General features: G+C 30.5%; 1 protein-coding gene across 3 annotated transcripts in view; it reads left to right on the top strand.

The window, feature by feature from the left end:
- LOC131849265 (calcium-binding mitochondrial carrier protein SCaMC-2) overlaps positions 1 to 13,424 on the top strand; it is a 72,222-nt gene that overhangs the window by 58,009 nt on the left and 789 nt on the right. For 2 of the 3 annotated variants that reach the window (XM_059199298.1, XM_059199300.1), the window contains 2 exons: positions 11,965 to 12,123; positions 12,584 to 13,160. In XM_059199298.1, the coding sequence (XP_059055281.1) occupies positions 11,965 to 12,123; positions 12,584 to 13,160 (736 nt within the window). Of the gene's footprint in view, positions 1 to 10,070; positions 10,385 to 11,247; positions 11,350 to 11,964; positions 12,124 to 12,583; positions 13,161 to 13,424 lie in introns of those variants that run through there. The other variant, XM_059199299.1, reaches the window with a different exon arrangement.

Consider the following 13,424-nt stretch of genomic DNA (forward strand, 5'->3'; position numbering starts at 1 on the left):
CATATACCTATTCTTACTTCATAACTGCGGTCCTAAAAATTAAACTCGAATTAAAAGGCGCTAGGAAACGTTAGCACTAATTGCCATTTTACAAAATTTATAACATATTAATTCAGAATAAACTATTGAAATATTTTTAAAATTCTCCTTTAAATATTCATTATTAGTGTATCGATAGTTTATTCCGAATTTCTTTTTTATCAATAAGCAATACATAAAATTCATTAGGTATTTTGTGATACCAACGTTGCCAATCCTCATTTGTTTTTTGTAACTGTATTTTAAATATTAAAACTTATATATTAGTAGTTATGCTGTGCTAAATCCGTTACAATTAAACAATCAAAATGCAACGCGAATTGGCGAAATTAATGAACTTTCCTTTTTTATTATCGTCGCTGACTTTCACCTTTGATGTATAATGCCAATCAAAGTGTTATTATATAAAATATCACGTGACATCGCGTTATAATATATCTCTAAAGGTTAAAATAAACATATCGATAAAGTTATCTATATAGTAACAAAAACGTAAAAAGTCTGAAAATATTTGAAAAGATGTATATTATTATTGATAGAAACAACTTTCATGGTATTTTTATTTGCGTTTTTTTAATAATTGTTCTATTTAGAAACTGTTTGCACTAAATATTTATTATTTTCCAACTTTAAAACCCCTATCTTATTTAAATAAAACTTAACAAATGTAATGTATCAATCATAAATTGAATAAAAAAACCAAATAACATTTGTCGCTATTTTTTATAATGTGTAATAGAAAACACTTATAAAAAATAGCGACAAATGTTATTTGTTTTTTTATTCAATTTATGATTGATAGGAAAGTGACTACAATCAAAGGCATAAAAACTTTGTTCTTGATAATATTTACATTATATGTTCATGTTCATAATCGATGATTGTCATTACTACCTTACTAACAGTGCCGATCGTCGGCCTTTTCATTCACTGACATATTTTTTTGGTTATATTTGTTCTTGACAATCATTCAACAATAGGCTCTATTGTCTAACAACACAATGCTATATATTTATTAATCAGTGCCCAATGCTTTTAGCTGTTATCCCAGATGGGGTAGGTCCGGGTTGTCGGAGGTATTGTTAACTTCGTTCAACTCAAATGAACGTAAGTCTTGACAAGCCCTCATTTTGCTGTGTTGAATTACCAGTTCCAATATGTACTGGTAATTCAACGATGAAGGGTGCGAGCAAAAGAAAATTGTGATGTCATGTCACAATTTTTTTTGTAAACAATATTTTATTTCTTCACATATTTTTTTTTGGTTTGGCTTGTCTTGGGTGTAATTCATTATTTATATTTTTTGTATACAAGGATAATCAGATTTGTCGTCATTCTGCTCTGAAGTCTTATTGTGCCTTAAATAAATTCTTAGGTAATTCAATGTACACATTATGACGGAATTCGTATTGCTCATGGAAATCCCGCATGGCAAAAACATTACTTTACTTCAGAGTACATGTCTTATATACATATTATAGTATATATACTTATATAATATATATAGAAATGTAACTGAAATGGTAAATAAAATTGTGTAAGTGATAACTGTCGCCTACTACTAACAAGCACTACGGTCATTACGTTATCACGATAACATTCATGTGTTGGCATTCCTGAGAATTAAGAAGTTATGCTCCATATATGCTGTAATTTGAATAAACTCTTATTGGCGTCTGAAATAAGAGAGACAGACAGAAGTTTTTTTCAAACTATTCTAATTCTGTTGACGGCAGCTGGTCAATACAGCTTCATAAATTGATAGAGGGCGAGTGCAGATGCCACTGCAAACCCACGGAAAGACTTACAGAGTAGCTAAAGACCTAATCGTGCCTGATGGATACGAGATACTGAGTGTACACGCATACGACGTTTAACATATTAATTTGCATTGACGTATACGTTTGCATAAAAGTCATGCTCATGCAATTTCATTTCGCCTTCATATACACGCGTTATATTATAATGTAATCTATAGATTGAGACAACCGATGATTGTTTAACGAAATACAGTATATAAAAAATGGTGACACATCCTAATTCGCATCCTATAAAATCTTTTCGTTTTGCTAGTAGTTTTACATTACACCTGAATACCTTTTTATAACCACCCAATATATTGTTAAAGATTGTCAGAATTTCTGCATAATACTTCTTTTGTTCATTGTAGTTCTCTTGGTATATAATATTTACACCATCTAATACCATTGTCTTGACAAAACAAAGACCCCGAATAAACAGTTATTATCTCTTTTAAATGAACAAAAAAGAGGTTAGCTTTAACAGAAGGAATACCTGCAATTAATTAGTATAAATGTGTATCAGTTATACACACAGTAATTAAGTGTACAGTAAGAGATTTCTTAAAAATGAAGCTTCGAGAAAGTGTGTAGAATGTTTGTTTACTGCATACATTATGGAGATGCACATTTGCAGGAAAATAGGTAAATAAATTAAACTAATATTTCACCGCCTATCTTAGCAATTACTGTCATTAGGATATTTATTGTTTTATTATCGTTTTAATTATGACTTGCTTAGTTCTTAATTAGTGTATAGTTCAAACGCTAGTGTCAAATCAATAAAATACAATTTCCGTGACATACACTTAATAATAATATTCATAGAATATTTATATTATTTAGAAATATAAATTTTATGTACATAATTATTATTATAATATACAAGCCCTTTATTTTACTACTAGGAACAGTACTATGACATCAGGGTAAAGTATTTTTGACACTGATTACAACATGTCGTTATAGTGTTCGAGCCTATTTTGACAGTAGAATGTAAAATTAAGTTTGTTCGTACTTAACTTATTTAACTAACTTAGTAGTTGTACATAAGTACCATCTTAAAAGTTTAAAATTGATGACGTCTGCGAAATATGCTAAAGGGCACAGCACGATATCACTTTTCCTAAATATAATTATGCTAATTTATGCTAGTATAAACACGATTTATTACACAATATATTCTTTATTATAACGAATATTTTAATAGTAATATTGCAAATCAACGTTGTTCAGTCTGAAGCAGTCAAGCAAGACTATAATGAATTTCTTGTATTAGACAAATATAATCAATTTGAATATGTATCTATTCCCAGATACCATTTCTCCGGAAATCTTACATTTTCACTTGAATTCAGTGTCGGTTGAAGTGTTTCACTTACGCTGTGCCTCTCAAATTACTGATATCTCTTTTTTATTATGTGCAAATATCTAGAAAAGAACGTCGCTCCGCCGGGAGCATGTGCCATTCTTACCCATTGAAAGCCACACTGTGTCCTCGCTGAGCGTCTTTGCCGGAGTCTCAAAGTTAGTTAAATGTTAATGTTAGTGTTAGTTAAATGACTCCAACGAATGGATCTTCTTTTCTGGGCATTAATTTTCTATTTCGATATAACGCAAGCTCTGCTAAACTTGGGATGGCGCTGTATGAATTGTCTAGAATTATAATTATTCAAGAATATTTATTATACTTTGTTACATTTCGAATGATCTATGTCTTATACAGATTAATCCATAATAATTATTATATATACAAAGGTATATCATGCAAACGGAACGAAATTATATCCTTAAAATTTTATTGGAGCAGAGATTTATCTCTGTTTTGTATGTTTAATAGGCATTATTTAGAAAGAAAAGATCAAAGACAGTTCATAATAACTATCATGTTTTTGGAACATATGTGTCATATCTGTCTCAGATATAAATTAGTGATATAATAGGTATTAATTTAAATATTTACTGGTTGTGATGACTCCTCGTCATTATTTAAACTAGCATAATATTGTACAAATAAAGTACTATATAACTTTACTATACTATGTTATTTTATTACATATACCGATAGTCGAAGATGTCATAATTGCGACAATATTTGTTTGTATATTAGGTCTTTTAGCAAAAGTAACCCGTGATAAAATTTCGATTTTAGTCTATTAAAAAAAAATTAAATGTCACTTAACAACACAGAGCATTTATAAAACAACTGTTATAGGGTTAAATATACGTACTAACAATGTAGATAACCTAACTTCCCTTTATAGAAACTGTTTATTTACAACAAAGTTCTATAGTCGTGTTAGAGGGAGTTTGTTATCAGAAACTAGTTTCTGTAAACGGAAGTGAGCATAGTCAGTTGTTGGGAACAAAGCCAACATTCAGTTCCTTTTTTATGTTTTCTATTTTACAGTATGGTTTTTGCTCTATTGAGAAAGTTACCGTTTATATACACTACCTATGTAGTGTATATAAATACCTATATGTATCTATATACCTATATGCCATAAGCTATATACTGGTAAATGGTGGATAGATTTCTTCTGGATAAGCGCGCTACATCCTAGGTCTTGCCTTCTTTTCCAACATCTTGAGGTAAGAACAAGCGAAAACCTACTTATATTAATAAAATAATGTAGTACGATCCATTATTTGTGATACTTTAAAACTTGTATTTATAAAATCCATTAAAGTAATTAATTAGTGTCCAAATTCACCCCTTTCCATCATGTCGACTGACAGCTTTATTGCTATACCAGTCTTGTTATGAAAAAAACTATTTCAATGTATGTCCTGGGATTTCCAGTTTCCGTATATTGTAAATGTTAAGATGAATAATAAGTAAATCGATCTTTCCACTGACCTTTATAAATAATGACTGTAAAACATAAAAAAATAAGATGGCTGTTGGCATTTGGCTTCTACTGAAAGACAGTTAAAATTCTACAGCACTTAATTTTTTAATAAATTAATGTAGGCAATGTATACCATTCACTTTTAATATTTTCAATAGCAACAACTCATGAATAAAATTTGTGACATGAACAGATTATATTGTGACAGTATTATTTAAATCTATATGATCATTATGATCCAACTCTTATTCTCACTTTCTCTAAAGTTTTATTAATCGTATTAAATCACGACTTTGTGTTCTTAAACGTCTATGCGCTATATACTTTTGAACGGTCCATTACTTGTAACTTTATGCTTGCTAATCTTAATACCGTATACCGTCTGGTGTCATTTATTAAGCCGTTACTGTTGTTTGGTAAGTTCTAAATCCAACATTAAATTATAATGCAAAGAAAAACATACAATAAATCATGTATACTTCATTACATAATAATGTGATGATTTTATCTGACATACTTTGTTGCTGACGAATGCAACACTAAAGTTAATAATCACTACATTCAGACAAAATATAGTCATTATTACTGTGATAGTAAACACTGCATATTTAATTATCACTTATGTCTTAAATAAAACACACTTTAATATCGAGATAGACATTATCTTTTTTTATTAGGGCAATAAATTTTGCAAACACGGTAATAGTTTATTTGTTTTGTCGTGTAAGTAGATATAGTTTATTTGCTGCAGGTTCTAACACTAAATAACTGATTAATCTCTCACTTTGAGATTAAAGAATCTAATAGTATGTACAGTAATTTATTCCGTGACTGTATTGATAATTAGTTCCACACACATCTATACTTTTAATATGTTGTAATTTAATTTGTTGTATATGGTATATTTATAGTCCAAAGTACGAATCGATGACGCCAGCACAAGTGGTGCGTCATTCTCCACAGAAGACATTAAAAGTCGAGGAAATTTTATATATTTACGGCTCGAATAGGGTGTTGCAGCTTATGCAAAACCATTCCTAATTGATAGCTACTTTTAAGGATTTTTAATACCCATGAGAAAAGCAGATAAGATATTGCGCCGTCACTAAAACTTGTAATCATTTAGTTGATTATATTTATAAATTATTCATTCAAAAACAATACCTTTATCTTATCTTTAAAGATTGTAAGGGCCCCTACATGCATTCCTTCAGTCAGTATTAGTGGACGTCTCCTTTTATCTAAAATACCTAAGTTAAAACAGTAAAAAAAAATAGATAGTACAACATACTACAATACAAATATATGCATACAGTATACTGGACAATTCCCAATTTATGTAAACTACGCATAGTATGTTTATAGGATACGATAACATACTTACAATATTAAACGTCTAAAAATTAACTGAAATACTTTATGGAATATACTGTTCAAAATGCTAACCGCGTCGAGAGCGTAATATAAACAATTTAACGTAATATAACCAATTCATCAGCTGCTGGCATCTGAAATAGTGATTAGTCAAAGTAGCTATTTTATGCGTAATAATCATACATCGATAGATTAGTAAAACACCAAAATAAATTGATTATTACAGTTTTAGGAATTAAATATCCAACAATAAAATAAAATAATCATACGTGTACAATAATGCAATATTAACAAATTTTATAAGAGAACTTCATAAATGATCGGTTTGGCTTTAACTGAAATTTATACTGGTTTCGGTTGCAAAACCTAATTTCAAACAGTCACGACAATTGATAAGGGTTATTGTAGCACAATGTAATTTTAATCATCCGTACATGCGAATGAATCAATTTGTGATAAAATTATCATACATTACACAGAATTATAGATACGTAATTACTGTACGGATAATACATTGATTTCTTTGTGGAATTTACAGTGCATTTATGTACAGATATTTTCGATGTAGTGAAGCAAATCCAATTGGCTAAAAAAGTTGAAGAAATTGTAATTTTTGTAGTAATCTTGAAATTCAACTATAAATTATAATATAAAGTAGTCCTATTTGATTTGTAATTTTCTGCCATTACTATTATTAATAAATAATTTATATTCTTTGAATAATTTCTTAAAAACAAACATTATTCTTAGCAGTTATAATATATTTACTAAGTAGATATTTGCATAGTAGTAAATAAGTATTATATACTTATTAATGCATTTATGTATAAAAAGATAAGTGTGACTCATATTTTATGATAACTGTAACAGGAAATAGATATTATTTGTTTTAGCTATAAATATTGTAAAACTTGGATATTGATCCGATTGGGGATTACCCCTATCCAATTCGGTCGTCCCCTGACTAAAGTTAACATGATATGTTCTTGGCCTTTCAATTCGCTTTTCGCCATGTGCTGTTTTTTTGCATCGCATTTTATATACTAGTAATAGACATAAACTACATCATCATCATCTGCTTCTTCCTTATCCCATTTATTTGTGGTCGGCGTAATATGTTTTTCTCTTCCATTCATCCCTGTTCGCAGTCGTCGCGTTATTTACTTCCTTTCTTACCATATCATCTTTCACACAGTCCATCCATCTCTTTTTCGGCCTTCCGTTGACATAAACTACATACAAACCATTTAATGATTTGTAGTCAAATGACTTTTCGAAATAATGCAATATACATGTCGTCCAGAAATTATGGAATGAAATAAGGAATACTACTACCATTTGATCATGATATAATATTAATACAATAAATTGTTACGTGCCAAAGTGATGTTATGTCTGGATATATGTAATTTGAACTAACAATGGTACGGGTCTAGAATGTAAGTCGTCATTGGCCGTGCTTCACGAATGCCTGGCTCGCCTCAACGGAAGGTCAATAAAAAATCAAATCTATTAAACAATCCCCACCCACATCATTTCATTACTGTGAGTATTATTTTTATAGGTCATATTTTTAAGTACATACTTTGCAGGAGTATATGTCGCCAAATAACATAAATAGGGTGTATCATGAAGCGTGATTTTAATCATTACTTTATTAATAAAACTAAAAGCTCCTCAAACCCAATTTACTCGTAACTATTTGAATGTTTTGTCACATACAAATTTAGAATATGGCTCGAAAAAATAGAACAACAATTTTATATTTATTTCAATACAGAAATTAGGTTTATTACACAACTGACAATTTAATGACCAAGGGGACGACAGGAAGTCATGACGAGTGCGTGATTAGTCTATCTTTGGTAAATAAGTTAAATATTACAATGAATAATATATTTAAATTACAGTACTATTGTATTATTTTTATTCTGTGATGCACATCGTAATGTCCTGGCTACCACTTTCTAAGTAGTCAATTTATTTGTTTATCCGAGACCTATTTAAGAATTTCCTATGCTATGATCATATGAACATTTAGACTAAATACTTGCCTAGACGGAGTTGTTTTTAGTTGTAACATTATATACAGTTTAGGGTATACTCGTACAACGCATAGTATGTTAACATACTTTAGTAAATTATATTAATATAGTCAGATGTTCTCTTTTTTTAACTCTATAAATACATACATGATTACACAAAAATGTCTTTAATTTGTTCTCTTTTAGAAGCGTTTAAGCGTTTACTTAATACTATTTTGATATATAAGAAAACGGACGTAAATATATTAGTGAAAGTATTTGAGACACGATTACTTTAATAAACTATCATATGTTCCAATTTTATTTCATTGTACAGTTATATCCGGAGAATGGATATCGGAAACTACAAAATTGGCAAAGGTCGAGAACTAACCTTGCTTAGAACACTATTAAGCAATTCTCACCGAACCAGCTGTTCTGTACTGCCCTTGACACCAAAATGGCCCCACTCGACACGTATTCTGTCATCTCTAACGAGTAAATTGATTTATTTGATGAATCTTATAGGAAACAGGCTTAAAGTATATATCTTTCGGTTGTCAATTTTTACTGTCACTATATTTGTAACAAATAATAATAATAATAAAAATTCTGTACGCACAGCGTCATCTAATTCGAAATAAAGCAGAGCTTGTGTTATAGAAGCTTTACTAGCCAACTAATAGAAATACTAAGGTACATTATTTTTGTTAAGACCTACATAATATTGATATACAAAACACACTGAATATTACAAACAACTATACTCATCATAGAAATGTGTGTATCGTGTGAGGAATCGTAACCGCGACTATTGCAATTAAAGCGATGTGTTAAACAGCAAAAACCGAACCGAATACGTCCAAAAATTAAATAAACTACACTACTGCTGATGTTTTATGTTGCTTTTGAATTTAAATTTTGTGACAGTTCTCAACTCAAATAGCTAATTTAGCTAAATTGCACAGTAGCCCAAACATTGATACAAAATGGACCTGCATAAAAATGACCTTTATGAATAAATGCTGTTGGTTATCATTAAATAAACAGAAAATTTAAAATCGTAATAGGCAAGACAAAAATATATAAGTCTTAAAATTATGACAGTTACTACATAACAGTATTTTTTAACATGGGACAAATTGTCTTAATTCAATTAAGGTGATAAATTTGAGACGATTGTAGGAAAGCCTTTTACCTATTTCTAATGTTTCTTTTATAAATTGAACCGATGTTGACGGCTTGCTTTATTGCTTTCTAATAATCAGTTGGTTGTAGAGATATCATCACGTTAGCGAGATAATTCGCAACTCGTAGGCAACTTTCCAAAATGTCGGCACATACTGGTTTCTACTAGTCATTATAGCCGGATGCTAATAGTGGGGTTGTACTGTTTTTATTTACGTCCACCCACGCCTCGCCAAATCAGGCAGGAAACAAAGAATGTCTTGAAAACAGTTGAAATGTTCGTCGAGAAAATTATTAACATGAAAGTTTGTGAGAATGGATGGATTGATGGTTTTGTTAATGTTTCACGCAAAAACTATTGAACGGATTTTGATGAAACCACAGTAATATAGTATAGCTAATACGTTAGTATAACATAGACTGTAATTTAAATATATATTATGTAAATTATGCTAATTATAATGATACGTGTGATGCAGGCGCAGTTGGGCAGGTCAGTTAATATTTATGAATCGTACTAAAATTATATACATTTTTAAGTTTATATTTGATACTTAATTCTGCTTAGAAAGATGAATGAATTTGCCTCAGTTTTGATACACTATATAGATAGATTATAACGTAGATACACAGACGGGACGCTCATTATCTGAATTCAAATAAGAGACGCACAGTAAAATATTACAAACGTTTTAAAAATCGTCATAATTTTACTATACGTAGTATTTGTATTGAACAACATTTTATCACATATTAATATATATAGGTACATAAATGTATCATGCAAATGAAATGTCACCGGTAATAGATAACTAAAAAAATTTGAATGAAACCTTAATAGTGACTAAAATTATAAACACGTAATAACCGTTTGCGTCAAAATAGATAAGCTGTCACTTGGCTAACAATAATTTGGAATGAAGGATATCTGAACTACAATTTAATTGGTATCTTTATAATGTACAGAGTGGCACAGTTCATGTTAAAAATTCTCGTTTACACAGGCTTCTTCAAAAAATTCACAATGCATTGGAAAATGTATGTCACCTTCATAACATTGAGTTTGGATTGGCCCGACAATATTTTGTGCCACTTCACAGATACCACGGTAATTTATTTGTTTATACTGATTAAAGTTTGTTTCTGGATATGAATAAAGAAATTGCTGCCTTGTGTAGGCAGCAATTTTCGTAATGCTGAAACTGAATAATACCAGTATTTCAGTGGAGCTAGGACTCTTGTATAACCATTGATATTAAACACCGTCTTGTGCATAAAATCATAAGATATACTGTAAAGTTATTGTAATATATAAGTTTTTACTACTTTACATATCACAATAATGTAAAGTAGCTAAGTTGGTAAATATTGCAATCAACGTTTTTTACTTTAAATGTTTCCAAAAATAATATTGAATTTAGATATCCTGGTTACACGGTATCGTCTGTTATAAGCCGATGCAATAAAGTAACAAAATGCTTGATTCATTGCATTTTGACGGCTATAATTTTTATTCGACTACAAAAGATATCCTTCACTACTATTGAATAATCGTAGACTTCGACAACAATAACATAGAATCATAAGGTATTATTATAAAAGACTGCACTGATCTAAAGGAATCCAAAGATGTACATCTTTTGTACACTGGTTTTCAATAATTCAGTATTTTAGTTTTAGAACACGCAACTTAAACTTTCAAGTTTAATGACTACTCACTCGTTCTAGCTTAACACAAATTTCTTTAAAGAAAAAATATTTGTTATATTATATCCATTTGAATAAAAAAATATTACATTTTCTTATAAGTAAATTATTATTATGCAGACACTAAATACTTACAATTCATTATCTCGTGATTGTTACGTTTATAAATGATAATGAAATGTCTACATTTATAGGGAAAAAATACAAGTACTATGTCAATCACTGTTAATATATAATATTTGATACGATCTCTACGTTCTACAGACTGAACACTTAAGATATAAGAGTAAAATATGGAGCTCAAAAATAGCAAAAAGAAAGAAAGTTACTAGCTGCACCGAAGACGAAGATGCCTTATGTGGAAAAGTGTAATATCGTCACTGATATGAATAATACAATAAACTTAGCACGTATAGTTCTAATATGTCTCTTAACTTTTATATATTAAATTACTCCTTAACTACAATTAATACTTAATTTTTCTTTACTAGTGACTTGTATATCTACAAATTTAGACATAATACCAATTTAAACTAGTAACATAAGGCAAAATATATTTATAATTAGTGTACTCTAAAATATACATGATGTAGATTGTACTGTAACATTCGTTAATAATCGAATATATTATATGTATTGCATGAGAAGGATTATCCGTGTCCACACATCGTAGTTTTATGTGTTCTGTATTTACATTAATATTTCAGTTATATCGGAAGTTGTCTTTTTTCCATTCAATTTATACTTTACTAGTCTTTTTGTAAAGGTAAATATACCTATTACGTACGTATATTACGTAAATATATATACTATCTATCTATCTATCTAGATACGAATATATATTTAATACTATACCTACTACTTATTATTGTTGATCAGGTCAAGGTACTATTAAGTGTAATAATCTATTCGAAACAAAACAAAGGGCAAGTTTTTAATTCTTATCTGATTGCGTATTGATAAGTGTTTGTTTATTTCCAGTACCTCGATATCGGGGAGGATATGAACGTGCCCGATGACTTCACCCAAAGCGAGTTACAATCTGGGAAGTGGTGGCGTCATCTGCTCGCGGGTGGCATCGCCGGTGCCGTCAGCCGGACCTGCACAGCACCGCTCGATCGGTTGAAGGTATTTCTGCAGGTAAGGGATTAGAAATTTATTATTGTCCATAGATATATGAAAACCTAAGATGACCACTAAGACTCTGCAAAAGTGTTCGTCGTAATTTGTCAGTTTTGTATATGTTCTGGACTTATAACAGACGTCGCCTATATATATACATAAAGAGCGCTACGGACGTATCATTACGTGACGCTCCTAGAACCATTCAGGATTAAGGAATTGTGCCTTTGAGTAAAATAATACAAGATATTGCTTTGTGACTGTTAAATGCGTGACGCTGCAACTTTGCATCAAATCTACCTGTACTATTTGTTTCTCTCAGAATAATTACTATAGTTATATTGCTTATTAAAATACTTCAAATGAAATACGTAATTCTAATATCTCTTGTGATATAACACATATTTCTGTAAACATTTTTAAATAACGACAAGATATGGTATACATTCGCTTACATTTAATTTATTCTATTCTTCAGGTCAATCCTACCAGAGAAAATATGAGCAAGTGTTTAGCAAAAATGATAAGTGAAGGTGGCATAGGCGGACTTTGGCGAGGGAATGGCATTAATGTAATTAAAATCGCCCCCGAATCAGCAATAAAATTCGCCGCATACGAACAAGTAAAGCGGTTAATAAAAGGGGAGCGTAAGAATCAACCTCTGGAAATTCATGAGAGATTCGTAGCCGGCGCAACAGCTGGAGCTGTTAGTCAAACTGTGATCTACCCACTAGAGGTGCTAAAGACAAGATTAGCTTTAAGAAAAACTGGCCAATACAAAGGTATTGTTGATGCGGCCAAAAAAATTTATGCTAGAGAAGGATTGAAGTGTTTCTACAAAGGTTACATTCCAAATATCCTGGGCATTGTTCCGTATGCAGGCATCGATCTGGCTGTATACGAAACTTTAAAGAAGAAGTATATTAGCAAATACCAAGCTCACAACGGGCAGCCAGGAATGCTGTTGCTGCTCGCGTGTGGCAGTGCCTCCTGTACCCTGGGACAGGTGTGTTCGTACCCGCTCGCACTTGTCCGAACAAGATTGCAGGCCCAAGGTGAGCAGCCACCATTTTTTTGTACATTCTTAATAAAAATATACAGTCTTCCTAAATGGAAAGTGTGATTGTTGACCATGAACCGTGGACAATTACGTGGATAGACTATGCATGTTATACACTGTGACGTTTAATATAGGTATCTATAATTTGCATATATAATAATATTTTTGATAATCTGTGATTATTAAATAATAATTATTGTACACTTACTGTTGTGTAGCATTCGATATAGCGTACTAAATGGCAGATGTATGGTATAGC

This window comes from Achroia grisella, unplaced genomic scaffold (genome assembly GCF_030625045.1).
Source record: "Achroia grisella isolate CSIRO2021 unplaced genomic scaffold, CSIRO_AGI_Agris_v1 utg640, whole genome shotgun sequence".
Lineage (NCBI taxonomy): Eukaryota > Metazoa > Arthropoda > Insecta > Lepidoptera > Pyralidae > Achroia > Achroia grisella.